General features: G+C 38.2%; 1 protein-coding gene across 1 annotated transcript; it reads right to left on the bottom strand.

Annotated features, from left to right (window-relative positions):
• Window positions 1-2,417: 2,417 nt before the first annotated feature.
• mylipb (myosin regulatory light chain interacting protein b) lies at window positions 2,418-17,651 on the bottom strand. Its single transcript, XM_036592537.1, has 7 exons — window positions 17,481-17,651; window positions 16,182-16,372; window positions 14,382-14,567; window positions 12,312-12,509; window positions 9,984-10,148; window positions 8,353-8,740; window positions 2,418-5,111 (listed from the first exon to the last, which is right to left on the bottom strand). The coding sequence occupies exons 1-7, from the start codon at window positions 17,565-17,567 to the stop codon at window positions 4,932-4,934; spliced, it is 1,395 nt and encodes a 464-aa protein (XP_036448430.1). The 5' UTR covers window positions 17,568-17,651; the 3' UTR covers window positions 2,418-4,931.
• Between the last annotated feature and the right edge of the window lie 916 nt (window positions 17,652-18,567).

The following is an 18,567-nucleotide window of genomic DNA, read 5'->3' as shown; positions in this document are numbered from 1 at the left end:
GGGCAAATATTTCTCTTAGCAGATGTCAAAAACTGGTAGACAGATATAGGAAATCAGTACATAAAGTTGTTTCTGCCAAAATGGACTATAGCAATTACAGAAGCCAGGAGTATACTTACTTTAAAAAAAAGAAAGAAAGAAAGAAAAGTCACATTTCCACTGTTCTTTGCTCTATTACATAATGTTTATCGGTACACACCGTTTAACTGAAGATCTAATACAGGTACTTCCACACAAGTCAAAATAAAAGAAATATTTCATTTGGTGTACCTGCTCCTTCACGTGACTATATGTTATGTAATTATTCACAAATAATCTGATTTATGGGGATAAGACAGAAAGAGCTGTTATAACTGCTTACACTGTTTATAGCTGTAATAACTGTTTACAAGGGTTCATAAGAGTATTTTAAAGTATAAGAGTTGCCATCAGTGTTATATTTCTACTCTTACAGAACATAACATTAACTCTAACACATCCTTTGTGGTTCCACAAAAACTCTTAATGGCATGTTTTGTAGAAATTCACCTTAAAAGCTTATAGATACCTAACTGGCTGATCTAAAAACCAAAACCAAGGAGGTTCAGATGGTTCTTTATTAGATTAGTTATATAAAGGAATTACAGGCATAGCCATGCTAAACAATGATTTCTGCAAGCTCAATAAACTGTTGTATCTAGTAGGGTACCATATGCATGATGTTAGCTAATGGCTAACTAGTCAGCTAAGGGTAATATTTCTAGCTCTTGTCATTATCTTGTTCTCTTCCTTATTAGCCAATGACATTAAGTTCTCCTCTAATATTCCCATCACATTGCTCTACTCATCTTTCCTTAGTATGGAGTCCTTGGCTCATATATAAAGTACGTACTAAGAGCTCTATGTTTGCTTTGTCTGACCAGAGTACATTGCTCCAAAAAAGGCTAACATAAAGCCGTCGTTAGCGACATAAAGAGTTGAGATTTAGAACACCAGAGCACAAGAGAATGACCTTTGACCTCTAATGACACCAGCAGATAGCACATTCCTGAGACACTGACCTTCTAAGGCAGTGTCTTACATAAGAGTTACAACGTTTCCCTATTACGTAACGTTTATGTACACAGTGCCTGAATAAGCCGTATAGGTTCAGATAGAACCAGCTGTGGCTGAGTGTTAAAATGTAAAGATTGAGACATGCAGTGAACTTTGGGCAAGAATGCAAGGGTCCTGCAGGGTGGTGATTTGTGTAATGTGAATTCCCTGCTGAGAGAACATTGCGTGCTCCAAGCTGCAGAGCCATCCAGATCCATCTGGATCCTTCTAGTCTACTTCTACAAACAAGTGACTGCACACTTACTGAAGAAAGGATAACAGTACAAAGCACAGATGGACACAACAGTGATCTTGAAGCCTGAATTAGGATTTTGTCCATACCTTTGACCATACATATGCAATTGTATGCAAATGTTTGGACATCCCTTACCAAATTTGTTAAACTACAAAAAGCATGTCTTGCACGCACAGCATGTTTAAGATCTACCCACAAATTTTCAGGGGACTGTGAGGGCCATCCCAAAGATTCAGTTTGCATGCTACAGTAGTTCATGGTAGATTTTGAGATATATTTTGGATCCTGTTGCTAAAGCTAGCCTCATTTTAGTAACTGATAAATATCAAATTGGGCCGCTGGCTGCCACACAACCCCAACAGATTGACCCCAGTGGTTAACATTTGGCAAGGTGTTCTTTGCATCAAATGCTGTTCCTTTTTTCTCCAAATGTACCTTTGGTGATTATGAAAGAGCTCCAGTGAGACTTCATCAACAGCACTTGTTTCCAAAATGCCTCTGGCTCATGTAGATGTTGTTCTCCATACTTCAGATGTGGTGGGGGTTAAGGTTTCCTTCTCAGGACTTTTCAATATATGTCATGTTTGTACAATCAACGCCGCTCAGGAGAAGGGTACACTGCCACACCTGTTAGCTTAACCTTTATGCAGGCCCTTTGCTGTTATATGGGGGTTTTGCTTTGCCTTTCTGGCCAACTATCTAAGACTTTCCTTGGTCTTGCTTTGACTTCCACAGTTGCCCATAACTCTCATTTCTTTATGGCATTTCAGAGAATAAACATTGCAAGCTGGAAGCGCTTTAAAGCCTTCCTCTACTTTGCAGACATCATTAGCTTCAGCCAGCTGCTTAGAGGATCTCATGGTTGTTGGGTGTTGAGGTTGAAGAGTCAGAGAATCAATTACACTCTGCAATCGTCATCAGCTGTCAATTTCTAATGACACTTGTTACTAGTCCTGATGTGTGAATTAAGGTTTAATGTGTTGATTAAAATCAGAGACATTACTAGAAGGGTGTCTGAACTTTGGCACTTGTCACAATTCCTACTTTTTTCTGTTCGCAGGAAAAAATAGAATTTTTTAAAAGCAGATTGATACAGAGGTTGTGTTTACTTCTTTTAACTTCAAAAATCAACAAAATATGACATTTTTGCCCAAAATTTTGCACATAACTGCCTCTAGACACCCCTTCTAATTAGTCAATTCATCTACTTTAAGGTGCACCCTTTGCTGACGTGTTCAATACAGCTTGTAATCTCAATAGAAAAGCACTGCCAGTAGAATGGGACTCTCTGGAGCAGCCGCACATGAGCCTTTGGACAGTCTCCATGTCCAAAGCCAAGTGTCAGCTAGAGGGGTATACAGGTCCCAGCATTGGGCTGTGGAGCAGTGCAACTGATTTTCTGGAGTGATGGAGCTCCATCCAATACCTTTGATGAGTTGGAGCGATCCAGAACTAATCATTCAACATCAGTACCTGACCTCACAAATGCTCTTGTGGCTGAATCCTCAAAGTAATGTTTTAACGTCTAGTGTATAGCCTTCCTAGAAAAGTAGAGGCCGTTACTGCAGCAAGGAGGGGACAAAGTCCCTATTCATACCCTTGATTTCAAATGAAATGTTGAATGAGCAGGTGTTTACAAACAGACATACAGTATAATGTATATCATGTGCATAGAACACTCAAAAAACTTGCAAGTTCTCTGAAGGCATTACATTCCTTTAAGAAAAGCAAATATATTAACTCTGTGAAATGGCCACATAGTTTAAACATACATCACAAAAAGAAGAAAGTTTTGATAAAAAATTCTATTTAAAAAAATGCAGTAATGTTTGACATGGAGTGTTCGCCACCAAGTTGTAGCCTTCAAGTTGTAGCCTTCTGGTCACAAAACATGATCCTACTGCACAATTAGGTTAGACACAACAGAGAAATAAATACAAAATATATACTTTGTATTTTAGAGTTGGTATTGCATAGTATTAAGACATTAAGGAATGACAATGTCGCATACAGTCATTTCAGCTTTTGTCACTTCATGCAAAATGTCTTCTGTTGCAGAATTATAGTTCCAAAGGTTTTCCACCCATTGACCTTTCCCTAAAGAGAAACATGTCCTCACAGTATGCTACCATGTATTGTAGTGAGTTAACTATTTTGAATCTAGAGGGGCCGTAAACTCAACTACAAATATGAAAAAATCCTAATGATACTAACAATCTGTAAAATGATAATAATTAAGCAATGTTAGATGTGATAGAAACAGATCATTTACCAGAATTCAGAACTCAGCAGCAGGACTGTGTGGATGTTTCAGACTGTACAGAAATGCTGAAATCAGCTTATCTCTGGAGTGGGAGCTTGAAATTACACATGATCAAGCTACAAAATTGGGAAAATTGGACGCTTGCATAAAAGTGAGTGTTATTTGCAAACATGCTAGCCACTAACATTAGAGATATGAGCGATAAGTAACTTTCTTTTTGCGTTAACCTCCATATTTCAAGTACCTCATTAAAAGAGCTATGTTTATTAGGTTAGTTTTGCAGATTTAACCAACTACTCCCTGCTGAAAAATTCTGATTAATGCAGGTTTATGCCAGTCTGGTGATGGTTCAACTGGTCACCCAACATGGTCATGCTGGTTGACCAGCATACCAGCATCCAAAACACAACATATGTTGGTTTTGCTGGTCCATGCTGTTTTCTTCGAGCAGGGCTATCTGTATTGTTGATGGATCTAAAGCAAACGTCTAAGTAGGAATTCCCATTTGATGAGGCATTTTGTTTTTGTTTTTCCTAGTCCGAGGTTGGAAATTCTGAATTATGAGCTGGCATTTTCAGTGGTGAAGCCATTTCAACATAAGCAAATGTTAAATAAATAAATTATAGCACTGTGTCTAGAATCATTGTTTGTTATCCAAGTATTTTATGTATCTTGAGGGACGCTAAAAAAAAGTGAAGGCATGATGAAAGGAAGAATAACGGGAAGGCACACTATAAAACGCTAGCCTGCTAGTTCGTTCACTGGTAGTCGCTTGGGTTCAACTAAAGCGACTTAGGTTTGTGTGAAGTGGGAGTATGGCAAGGGATAACAAATGAAAATCCCTTCTTTTTTACCGACTGGTGAGGAACACCAGCTCCTCTCAATGTGGCCCTACCTAAAAGAAAACACGAAATTGCAAGAATCTACAGAAATGACCAACATCATTCACCAAAATCTTCCTAGGTGTTTTCCTAAATTTATTCTTGAGAAGGGTCTTAAGAAAAAGTCTACGTCAGATTCATGACGTGGTCTTAAACCGCCTTGTTCGCACCTTTGTGCTCTTGAGCGTGTGTAGATTCTGTTCTTACCTACGAGCAAATCCCAAATAAGAAAACACTGGTGAACATCAGAATCTTTGAAACGTGAAAAAAGCATAAATGGGTTTTAAGAAGAAATTTCTTCTTGAGAATGGTTGGTGAATAAGGCCTAATGTTCTTTACTTGACAGTCAATAGTAAATCCACACAAGACCTTACAGCTGACAGCAAAAAAATGGATTAAGGAAATAAGTTGACAGCCCCTTTAAAGAACACTCAATAGATGAACCCACTGCAACTTTCTATGCTGTACAAACTTTCTCCTCCATTCTGTAACCATCTGGGATGTTCTTGTCAGGTGCCAGTCCAATGTGTCTGTTGTCAATGTCCCTGCGTGGCTCCACAAGATCAAGCAGACTGGCGCAAGTGGGCAGGTAGACATGCTGAATACGGTCAACCTCTGAACGACACACTGGGCAGCACTGAAGAGAGACATCATCATGAATATTATGGACTTTTTCAAAAATAAAAGTATTCAGTTACAGGAATAATTTGGTGAGTAATCAAGTTTACTCAATTTTCACCTTACCCCAGTTGTAGTTGATCAACCAAGATACATTTAAAGAAGTTAGCTTAATTAGCTTTTCACTGCAGCTACAATGCTAAAGTAGCTAACAAGTAACTCAAGCTTATTTACATCCAAACTTGAAGTGGAGTAATGATCTGGATAAGCCAGCTCCTCTTTCATTCAGATTTTTTCCTAGCTGGTGTGTTTAAGTGCTTATTCTTTGAGGTAAAAGTGATTCAAAGCTCATGTTTACAAAAGGATATTCCACTCAGTCATTGGCAGATTCAACCCAGTTACTGCTGTAATTCACTGGCAGACTCCTATGATCTTTAATTAAACCTGTTTACTGACATATTTCACTGTTGTTGCCAATTTTCACTCAGTTTTTGGCATATTTCACTCAGTTATTAGCATATTTCTCTCAGATCCTGGCACATTTCACTCATTTTTAACAGTGGCATATTCCACTGTAGGTAGCCTTTTAGCAAACACTGCTTACCTAGCTAGTTAGCAAACTATCACATTGTCACTGTACTGCACTACATTAACCCCACAAAAGTCCATGTTAGATCACATGTGGCTTGAAGTTCACGATGAAAGGGGTAGTTGATCTAAAACAGACGTTAGCACACCTCAGCTAGCGTTACTAGCCTTGCCACAGCGTAACATACTTCACATCATATCTTTTAGCTGGAAAGCTAGTGTGTTTGTGAAGAGTTATTTTACCAAAGAAAATGCTAAAAGTTGTTATTTTTTATTTTAGAAAATGTTATTTTCCCACCTCAGGCTGTCAAATCAGATACTATAAGAGCTTTTTTACCACAAATGACTGGGCAACAGGGTTGAAGCAAGTAACAGGGTTGAACACAGATCATTTTCCCCATTTAGGTGATATGAATGTTGTAGAAAAAACATATACAACATAGAATGGAAAGAAAAGTTGAAAATGTATTTTAATCTAATTTTCAACTGAGTACTGACTTCTCTCATGGTCATTCTGGAGAAAACAACAACATGATGCAAATTCCTGTATATATTATAATGAACAGAATGTCCCATTTTTCCGAGGGGGAACAGGTTTGGGTAACAGGGTTGTGCATAAAATCTGCGACACATGTTAAAATGCCCTTTTTTATTTCCTTATTATTGAAAAATCATTCGTCCATTGTAATTATGGTGTTACTGGAAGATTTTAATAAACATATTTCATAGAAATGTTCGATGTTTATGAGATGGGACTGCCCAAAATCAACATTTCAAAGCTGGATACAGACATTTTAAGTGCTTTTGTCATCATTTAAAAGCTAATTTTAACAATTTTATTTTATGCAAAAGTACAGATCCCTCCACTTTTTACAGAAACAAAAAATAACAATAACAGTCACTTTATTGCTTTTAAAAAGGTAATGGTTCATAAATTGAACTCTATTCGTGGAAAGTGGCAAGTGGTGTTTAACTAGAGCTGCATCCGAATTGCTGAACAAACTTCTTTCCTTACTTTTGTTGGTTTTTATAGATAATAGTATGTTGTAGTGTCAGAATCCAAATAAGCAAGTAGGTTTGAAGTTACTCAGCAACTTAATGTGGTTTGAGGCAGGTATACTATGAGTTAGGCATGCAATTTGCATACTGCTAATGGAAGGGGTATAAGCTTCCATCAGCTACATTTGTAGCTTCATTAAAAAACTAAAGATGCAAACTTCAGAACACCGAACATGTCTTAGTTGACTGACTACATTTAGGATAAGAGACAACTTGGGTAATTTTAAAACACACTGAAAGGAAGTACTAGAATTACCCAATCTTCATTTTCTGCTGTTGCACAACTACTCAGTTCTAATGCTTTCAACTGTGGTGCATTATTACTGAAGCTTAAATAAGGCCCTGCTTAGGGTTAGACAAGGTTGTTGACTTTTAGTCATCAACAGTCTGTGCCTCACGGGACGGTAATAGCTGGTTCCTCACGTTGCAGCTTGCGCAGGGTAACCACCGGTTATGCAAAGTCTATAGTGTGTACTTCCTCAATGATTAACTTCATCGGTCACTGGAGCGCTGATGACCGTTTTCGAGCACGACGTGACACTGAGCTTATATTTACTGACCAAGATAAAACATACAGTACAGTAGATCAGGCTGGTTTCCGCTGCGCTCTTTACAAACCTATAATTTAAGCCTACTGTGTTTGAATGCTCGGGTTTGAATGTGTTCCATCAGTCAGCAAGTACAAGTACTGTTCAAAAGTCTGGAATCACCACTGGAATCACAGAAATGTTAGAGGTGTCCAGAATGATGAACAGAGCTGTAGATGATTCTGTAAAAGCTGAGAAAGCTGTATAATATCGAGAACAAAGTTATAATAAAATGAATATTGGTATTTAACAAATTCTTGTTGTTCCCAAAGTACTTGAAATATTGAATGCTGAACATTTCTTGTCTAATTTGATATTTAAAAATTACACTGTATGTTATATTATATATAAAATAACAAAATGTTCAATATGACAAGTGATTCCAAACTTTTGTTCAACTAATCACATTATAAAAGAACCACAGCCTTATTCAAAGAAAAAAATATTTAATATTACGATTACTTGGGCACATATTGTGATTATGATGTGCCTTGCAATATACGATTGAGAATAAAGTGGTTTTTGGATTTTTGCCCAATCTTCTCCACAAATTAGTCGTGTCCAATTCCTCCCGCTAGCTGGGTCTCCCCCTATCGCATGTTGCTACTTACGTGGGAGAGTGTCAGCTTCCCCCAAGACACGTGAAACAAATTGTACACTCTAAAAATATTGGTTTAAAGTGCAACTTTGAATATGATGTAGGCCCACCACTTAAAAAAGAGGGTGTGGGAGGCACTGTCATGCTAAATTGTACACACTGTGACCCCTGGTTACTATTACCATTACTGCAAAGAAATCTGAACCACTTTGAATGACTTTGTTTACGTCTCAATGATTAACCCATTCCGAAATTTTGAAAAATCAGTGGTATTCCTTTTGAAATGGAAGCTATTTCTTTATTCACTTTTTTGTGAAGGTCTGGGGTGAGGTTGGGGGATGATTAGTTGACTGTTAGTCAGAAATCAAAGTAGGTAAATCCTTAATTAGAAACCTATTGTGTAATTGTAAACAGTAAGAATCATTCACCTGAAGCTGGACAGCACATTTCTGGCAGCAGACCACGTGTCCACAGGGGCAGAAGGCAGCGTCAATCTCAGCCTCGCAGCAAAGGGCGCAGGTCAGAGCCTCCTGCAGCCTCTGGAGCTTCTCCCTGCAGGCCTCATACGCAGCCTCCTCCTCATCCTCCACCTCTGGCTGTCTGGGAGGGGACAGACAGGGGTGCTGGGCGTCCTTCTTTAGCCCTGTGCTGAAGAGCGTGCGCCGGGCCCGGTCATACACCTCCTTGGACGTGCGCTGGATGTCGAAGATGTACTTCTTGCCCAGGTCGATGCTTTCGTTGAGAAAAAGCGAAGCCAGGTGGCCCTTGAAGTCGCGGCTGTACTGCATCATCACTGCGCTCGTCACTGTGTCGCACCTGAAGGGTTAAACGAAGACAAATAGTATGTAGGGGTCTAGTAGTGGCAGTGGGTTATTCGTGCAAGGTTAAACACACACTGAGTTCAAGGCTAAACTCTCAGTTCTCTTTGAGTTAAAATGCTTAGTGTCTACTGTCATAGGTTCACAGTTCAAATGCCCTTTTTAAACTGACAAGTTGATTAATCAGCAGAGGAAGTCGTAGTGTTCTAGGTTAACTAATATTATGCCAATCAAGTAATATCTGTAGCCTAGTATTTGGACTATGTAGCTACTGAAGCTGTTTAAATTTAAGCATTGAGCTATTTTAGAAAATGTACTGTCCATGTGCATCTCTTATGCAATGCTTTGGGCACTGAAGAGGAAGGCAGACGCAACACAGATAAAGAAAAAAAAGACTTTGAGTGACTTGCCTGCTTCAAAAGTTGTAAAGATGATTCAGAGAAGGTAATGGCATTTAACTTACATTCCAATTTCTAATATGAAGTACCTCTTACAAAAATAAGTATGTAAGACATTGTCAAGCTAAATTTAAGACAAGCATGCTCAGAAAGTATAATATAAACATTTAAAAAATAAAAGCGTCCATTCAAGTTTTAATTTTAAATTCTGTTGTCCAAAGTTCTTCCACTAATATGTAAAATCAAGCCTGGTCAACAGAAGATCCAAATTCAGTTTAAGTGTGTAACTGCACACTCATTTGGAAGAAAAGAAAAAAGTTTGTAATCTATATTTACATATGCTTTATAAAGTTGAAAATCTAAAACTGCTATATATATATATATATATATATATATACACACACACACACACACACACACACACACATATACATATACATAAAGTCATCGGTGTTCAAAGAAAAACATCTACATTTTTGTCATTTTTATGTTGAGTGAAAATTTTATGAAGAATCAATCAATAGAAATGCTCTAAAATCACTTATATCACTTGTAATAAAACCTCTTTACATTAACTTACGTTAAAAGGTAAGAGTGTTTTTGCCCTCTCCTGCAAAGTAAGTATTCTGGAAAACATATGTAAACATTTTCCTTCACATATGGGCAAGTTCAGTAATGAAAAGTAGATACACTTTACCTTATCATATCTCTGTGATTATTTGCTTTGCTAAAATAACTGCCATTATATTATAGTAGAACTTAAAACTGTACATATGTAATACAAACTTCTTCACAAGCAAACACTGATCTATGCAAAGCATTACAAATGATATGACTCTCCACCTGTAGAACGCATGGATCTCGGTAATGGCCCGGTACAGTCCGCTGGCAGCACTAGCGGTGATGAATTTAAACAGGAGGACCAGGTTATCTCCATTGTCCTTAGCGACGGTCACATACACATTCTTCCCAGACTGAGTGGCCATTTGAATGGCTGGATATATGAATCTGGAAGGAACCACAATGGTGTCTTTTTATAAACTATTAGAAAATGTGAGGCAGCAGATCTCTTAAAGCGACAGTTCAGCACAAAATCAAATTTACACAATTTTTCTCTAACTGCAGAAGTAGTCGACCACTCAAGACATGTTTGGCATCTGAAGTTCCAAAGTTTGCTACTTTAGTTTTGCACTGAAGCTACAAAGCTGATGTAGTCAAAAGGTAAACAAAGTTCTTGTTTTCCTGTAATCGTGCACCAACAGGTGGAGAAAAGTAATATTAACCAGTAATATAATCCTTCCCCTTTTACCACCCTCACTGCCTTAAGCTGTGCAACCACATGTGACCTTTATTGTTATATTTTGTTCTTCATAATGTGGCATATGTTCTCAACATGAGACAGGTAAGCCAGTTTAGCTCCAGCACTCACTGATTACACATGTGCAGAATGCTTCCTGGCTAGAAGGCAGCATATGTTGCTCCAAAATGTTAATATACCTTTCAGCCGTTAATGGTGCTTTCACAGATGCGCAAGTTGCCGATCCCATGGCCAATAATACACCACCATAACATGACAGACCCTGGCTTTTGAACTTTATGCTGGTAATAATCTGGATGGTCATTTACTTCTTTGGCCCGGAGAACACAATATCAGTTATTTCCATAAACAATCTGAAGTCATCAGACCACAATACGTTTCCACTGTGCATCAGACCATTTCAGTTGAGGTTAAGCCCAGAGAAGTTGGCAACATTTCAGAAAGTTGTTGACATATAGCCTTTGCTATGGGTAGTCCAGTCTTAACTGGAATTTGTGGATGGAGCAAAGAACAGTGTTTTCTAACAGTTTATCAAAGTATTCCTGAGCCCATGCGGTAGCATGCAGTACTGTCTGAGGGATGGAAAGTCTTGGGCATTCTATTGTAGTTTTTGGCCTTTCTGGCACAAACAATCACCAGACTACCTGAATCTTTTGATGATATTTTGCACTGTAAAGGGTGAAAAACCTAAAATCTTTGCAAACACTTACTGAAGAACGTTCTTAAACGTATCTTGCTGATGCATTGATTTGGCAAAGTGGTGAGCCACAGCTTATACTTGCTCATAAAGGTCTAGGGTTCTCTGGATGCTGCTTTCATTTCCAAGCAAGATTACATCACCTCTGATCATTTAGCAACGTTTCTAGTTTTAAACTGCTCTTGTCCCAACTTTTTGGAATGTGTTGCAGGCATAAATTTCAGAATGAATGAAGTTGATACAATAAAAGATGAAATATCTTGCCTTTGTACTGCTTTCGATTCAATACAGGTAAAAGTGGATTTACTAATCACTGCTTTCTGTTTGTATTTGCATTTCACATATTTTGTATATATTTTGGTAATGATATAATTTTTTGTGACAGTGCTACTACTCATTAGCTCCTTAAGCGTTAGCTTGCCTTAGAAAGTAACTAGCAAACAAGCACTTGCAAAACATATGTAACAGCTTTAAAGTTTAATAAATAGCCGCTATAGTTATAAAAGAAATAAAAAGAAAAAAATAAAAGAACACAGAACACAGTACCTGTTTAGCTAGGATTAGTTAGCCAGTTCGCTAACTGTTTGTATGCTTTCTCAGAGTGAAAGTTGACTTGCGAAAAGCTGAGATTTCAGCAGGTTTAGGCAGATTATGTGCTGGTAACATCTTTTTTTCTTTCGCCATTGAATCTTTTACGTCTCTCTTCAGGGCTGAAGCTTTTTTGCAGCTGGGATCTGCTTTGTTTTGACTGGCTTTCAGAACTAAATCTTTCAACAATGATTTCTTCTAACTGGCCAACGCTCCAACACACTCAGGAATGATTATGAAAAGGTAAAGTAGCAAAGTGAAAGAACTTTATTACAAACGAACTGAGGTAAAAGTATAAGTCCCATGATTTCATTCTGTTCAACAAAGTACTAAAATTGTATTTTCCACCTCTGGTTATAAGTTCCATTACTTGTTAGCTACATTAGCCACATAGTGCTAGTGCAAAACTAAAGAAATAAACTTTGGATACCAAATTGTCTTCTCTGTCTTGGCTAATCGACTACATTTGGCGTAAGATGAAAATTGTGTGGATTTGATCTTTTTACATGAACTACTATGATATACTTCTGATGTCACTCAGTATTCATCTGTCTTCCTGTATCTTTACCTGTTCATGGGTGTGAAATCCTCTTTGCAGATGAGCAGGCCTTCCGGTCCTACCCCAATGGCCACCTTGTGTCCCTCAGTGTCCCGTGCCCAGTGCCACTCCACACCATAGTTCTCCAGAGAGGACACCAGCTGTAGAGCCTGGTACTCTGCCGAGGCCTGACTCAAACCCTGTAGCTCTTTATGCCTAGCAATAATGCTGCCAAAGCAAAGAGAATTACACTCAAACACTGAATTAAACACACAGGTCAGCCAAGTACATTGCGAACATTTTCTGATGAATGGTACAATTGACACGCCCTTACTCCTATGAAGTTTCCATTTCGGAGATGCAAAGTTTTGTTACAATCAGCAGCATAAATCACAATAAGAAAATGAGCTTTTACAGCCCACATTTTGGGCCAGTTACTGTGAGCTAATGTATAAACTGATGCATACGAGTACAAGAGTGATAAGACAAACTATTAATGATACATCCAGGTGTGTATCTGTAGTAATTTAGGAGTTAAACCAGTGGTCCTCATCTCAAGTGGTACAGTCTGGCTTTGCTGACTGTAACTGAGTTGTGTACAGTGGACAGATATACATGAAGTGGAAGTTAACTTCCTATTCTCATTTCCTGTTCCACCTTAAATGATGTAGCAGTTACATTCAGATGCCTGTATGGGCACTAGCGTGTAACTGCTGCATTATTTTAAGTAGAACAAAACTTTGAATGAGAAACATCAGCCTTGAGAGCTTAGTGTATCAAATCCAGTGCAAGTGTGTGAATCTTGTACTGGCTGACACAACAGCAGGCAGTGCACTATAGAGTTCAATTTAGGGTTTTTTTGCATTGCTGATTTTTATATGTGAATCATGTGAAAATAGACAGCAGTGGCAAGAACTGCAGAAAAACAAAGATGGCACCGAGAAGATAAGAATGAAAAAGCTACTGAAGGAGGATGAGGACATATCCGAGGTGAGCAGGGAGAAATGCTGACCTTAACTAGCAATAGTTTGTAGCACACTGACTGTCATGATGATATCATATTTAAAATAAAAGCTTTTGCCAGTTTCTATCATTTTATGAATTACTTGCCACCTATCAAACCCTAATTGTAGCAGCAGCATTTGGTCAAGTTGTAATGTTGACATGTATATATATGTGCATTTAAATTTGGTGTTTCCACACTGAGAGCTCTTTCTGTTCCAAGGGTTATGGGTCAATGACATGCAGACGTTTTTGATCCAACATTTTTTTTCAAATGAAATAAACAAAATAAAAGACATCAAGTATATCTAGTACATATCATATACATACCTACTTCAAGCTTTCCCAATTTTTCATATATTTTAAAATTTTCACTCATTGAAAGAGATAAAATATCATGTGGTGTGGCCAATTTTGAAAACCTGTTTATTTTGCCCTATTGTGAAAAGCATTTTTCACTAATTAGCAAAGTTGCTTATAGTTTTATCATAATATACTAACAAAAATTGTCTGTACTTGTTCATTTTATGAAATACCATCTGGTGTGACCATCAAGAAAAGCCTATTTTAAGACTTTTATACTGACATTTAAATGACAAAATGTGACATCATATAGCAAAATGCTAAGCACACCTGACAATATTTAGAAGGTTTGTAAAACTTCTCAAAAAACAATCTGAAAAAAAATCACATATTTAAGTTCTGCTGTGGTGTTGCCACATACGGATGTATTGTTGTATGACCTCAAAAAAACATGCATGTTAAAGCATATATGTAAATCTACATTTTGATTATAGACGCTCATTGTAAACTTTGGTGAGATAAAGTCCTCTTTTATTTTGGTGCCTGATACATTTTCATTGAACTCAAAAACCTCATATGGTGCGACCAAAAATCATGTGGTGCAACCACTGTCTGAGATAGAAGTGTTTTGCATTGGCTATTTCTGTTCTTTTATAATCAATTGATCCATGATTTATTTTTTTATTATTATTTATAACAGTTTAATTTGGCACAGATTTTTTCTGCAATTTCAATCAACATTTTAAGACAATTAGTGAGTTTCGATTTTGTTCAGAACATAGAACCATGGCTCACTTGTTCATGGTGCTTGGGTTGGATTCCTGGCTGTAGATCTGGGTGCAGAAATATTCGGCTGTGTTCTGGTTGTAATCTCCAAACTCTGCCTGGGCCAACAGGGCACACAGTTCCACCACCTGATACGAGTCTAACCGCACGCTTCCTCGGACAAGTTCCTCCTTCACATGCATCAGGAACAAATGCCTGCATTGAAACAGTACATCACAAACTTGTAAACCTCTGATGGTCAGAGATTGGCCACAGCTAAAAATTTTATCTACGCAGGTGTCCCTTTACCCGGTACTTGACCACTCAAGGCATGTTCGGTGTCTGAAGTTTGCTTCTTGAGTTTGGAACTGCAGCTGTGAGGCTAATATAGCTAAGTAGTAATGAATGCTTATAGCTAGTAGGTTAGCACTGTGCAAACGTGCCTCAAACCTTTGTTTTGTTGTCCAATTTACAGGTAACAGTATGTAAAACCTTTTGCAAAACAAGTAAGAGGTAAGCATATGATGATTCAGGCATGCAGTTAGCTTCATTAGCTCCAAGCTTACATTGCTTGTTAGCTACATTAGCCTCGTAGCTCTAGAGAAAAACTAAATTGGCAAAATTCGAACAGCAAGCATGTCTTAAGCTTAACCACAGTATTACTATGTTTAAAAAAATATATTTTTTATGTTATACTTCACAGAATCCGGCACAACAGACACAGAAGCTAACAGCCTTACTTCTGTTTGCTACACCTGAACTTTATCCATGTATTACAGGGCAGTGAAGAAGCCTGTATATGTGCTGTGATTTGTGCTGGATTGCAGGCCTTTTATGACCTACTCTGCCAAATGATAAGGCCTAGGCACAAGATATCGATCAGCTGTAGTCAAAAACACAAACATCGCAACAACGTTGACTACACAAGAACCTCTGATAACGATTTCCCTGTGTGAAACATTTCTCAGGCAAAATCAGTACAAAAATCTAAGAATGAATTAAAAACTTGCATGTTGACTTCTGCTAGAAAAAAAGCATAGACCTGCATAGCTGATTACCAACAAAATCAGCAAATGTTGTGTTTTGGATGCTGGTATGCTGGTCAGCAGCAGTGGAAGTTAATGCACTGGTCACCAGCAAAACCAGCATATGTTGTGTTTTGGATGCTGGTATGCTGGTCAGCAGCATGACCATGCCAGGTGAGCAGCTAAAGCAGCACTAGACCATCATAAACAAGCATATCAGCAGGGTTAAATGAACTTAACTACAACAAATGTACTTTGGCAGGTCAGCAAAGCATATTCCAATAAATTCTATTAAAACCAAATTTTTCTCCTAGTCACCCCGTCATACCTATGGTAAACACAATTGCCAGTGTTTATATTATTTCACATAATATTGGCTGCCTGCAAGTTGGCTCTAAAGAGGATACGTAGCTTTAGATTTGAAGTTTAGCAATATGACATAAGATGATTAAAGTCAATGTGAAATGTGTTTTCCTCAGCGAACCCCTATTCATCATTGGTCAGTTTCTGACCAGATATTATCTGGATGGCGGAGCATTCTCAGCACAGCAGTGACACAGCGACATAGTAGTAAGTGTGCGGCTGGTACCAGTACATCAGGCATATCAGTGTCACTGTTAGGTTAAGTGGAGCTCATAAACTGGTCAGAGAGAGTTGGAATTTTTATTAAAGTGGATGTAAAGTGTGCATGCCAATTAAAGTGGCTGCCATGAGACTATATGAAAGGCAATGCATCATTCATAGAGTAAATGCTTAGACCGGAGAGCTGACCACACAATAAGTATCCAGTGAAACAGTAACTCACCTTGTTTGCTCTTGCAGTATAAGATGAGGCTCCACAAAGAACTTCACTCGCAGCTTCAGTCTGCAAGGCGACACACTGTCCACTTGTTGAGAGATTCTGTTTCTTAAATTCAGCCATAGACTCTCACCCTTACTCCCAGTGAACTGGAGTCCAAAATAGTCCACCTCAATGATCCCCAGTCTCTGACATACCTGGAAAACAGCTTGTGATTACCATGCCTTTTCTCCATTGTCACATCCACTAATGTCTGATAAACTCACAGTGTTTTCAGTGTTGTTGATTTAAAGGGGCATTCCAGCCATGTTATATCATATTATGCAGTATTCTGTAGTGCAGCATTGCATCTTTCAGCCTCACTGGTTTGATGGAATTCACTATTTTGCATCCTTTTTGTGTTTCCGTCCATCATTTCATCCATACAAAAATCCTCGCCGATAGGCAGTGATGTATAGACTAGTAATATTCTAATGATAGTTGGTCATTTTACAAGCAAAACCACACTTATTGCCAAGATATATGGTATTACATAATATGCTTAGGTTTCTAAGGCTTTTGGACAGTACTGTACATCTGGACCAAAGTTGTTTACATCCTTACACCTTCACACCTTCAAGATACATCATCAAAGGGGTTTTCCATGTCTTAAAAACAGAAAATCTCACTCCAAAGACTACAGCAGCACCACTGTAGGATAGGCATGTTTACAGCAGATGAAGAGATGTTTCCTTTTTTATTTTGGCCAGAGTGACCCTTTAATATTTGAGGTTTAATTAATTTAATAACAACTTAATAACTCAATAATGAATTAACTTAATTACAGCCTAATAACAAGTCATTTTAAAAGTGAAGAGCTATAATAATGATGATAATTAACCATTATCACACTAATATCAATAATAATAATAATAATAATAATAATAATAATAGTAGTAGTAGTAGCAGTAGTAGTAATAGTGTAGTCGTAGTACTGTATTACGATTAGTAGTATTATTCCTACCACTACTGCCAACACTGTACTAAAGGCCATCCGTGAATGTTGCACATGAAGTTGAAGAAATTACGTAACGAACAACGTGTGCAACGTTATCAAGGACTTCATCAAGTACCAGCTTCGATCCTTCACTCACTACAATTTTGCGTGTTTGCTGCTGATCATTCAACCAGATGGTAAAGTAACAGCATAACAGTTACGAGTAAAACGTTAATCTAACTAGATAAACAGCTGCGGTCCAGCAAAAAGTCCACAACTCACAAACTTCCGAACATTTAATTAATGACCGAAGTCTTCTGTTATTTTACCTTGTTGAGACAGTCCTCTCCGTTCGCTTTGGGATCAACCTCCACCTCCATAACTACACAGTCCGGTCGAGTTATGTGACAAAGCATTTTGACGTTCACACATTTGCTATCACCCAACAAACTGCATCTGCACTAAAGCTCATCGCCCCAGAACAGTAACAGCAGTTTATAAAGCCCGTCTTCCAAACCCCGCCTCTCTTCTTCAGAAGGACCAATCACCACTGAGCACTCGGTAAAGGGGCGTAAACAGACTGAGGTGCCACGCCCACTCAACACGCCTCATCGGCTCTGGCTTCACTTCCCTTGCAGGCCAAGCTTACCTAATTTTCCCGGCAGAATGTCGGCTGAATCCCAAATAGGTGTGCTCCCTATGTAGTGCCCTATGTAGGGCAATGACTAAAGGTTTCTGCAGCCATATAGTGCCTTAGATGACTAATAGGCAGGAATTTGGGATATAACCCTTGTTATAGTCGTCCTGAGTCGGGGCTTTTATCCTGTGTTACAGGCTACCGAATTTCTCTCTTTCTGGCGAATTTTCATTTTACTTTCTCTTGGTTTTAACAGCCTGTGCACAAAGCTAGCCTGATAACGTCAATTTGAGCATTAGCTATAAGGCACTTTACGTTCAATGCCAATTTGTCGCCCTGACGTGAAAACGCCCCATGATATTTGAAAACCTTAAAGCGGAGTTCCACCAAGTTTTCAAAATTTCTGACTAATTCAGTCCCCGAGATGTAAACATAGTCATACGTTGTGGTTTTATGTGAAGTGGTTCTTTGTAAAGAAAATGAGAAACTCTGATTTCTTTACAGTGGTGGTGATAGGAACCAGGGCTCGCCATGTCAAATACAGCCATTTTATTTCCTAACCAAAACCCTTTCCAGCTCTTTAGGTTTGGGGAATCTTCACATTCCTGAGGTCTCAGGGATGGCAAGAACGGCGGATAGCAACATCCCCAAAAGTAGTCGTGTTTATTGTTGAATAAAGATCATTGTACCCATAAATGTTGATAGTATTTTTTAACTGTGGCAATGCAGGAATTTTTTGTCAATCTTAACTTATCAAGCATAAGAAAAACTGAATATTG

Source organism: Colossoma macropomum, unplaced genomic scaffold (genome assembly GCF_904425465.1).
Source record: "Colossoma macropomum unplaced genomic scaffold, Colossoma_macropomum, whole genome shotgun sequence".
In the NCBI taxonomy this organism is placed as follows: domain Eukaryota; kingdom Metazoa; phylum Chordata; class Actinopteri; order Characiformes; family Serrasalmidae; genus Colossoma; species Colossoma macropomum.
This window is presented reverse-complemented; position numbering and strand designations above follow the sequence as displayed.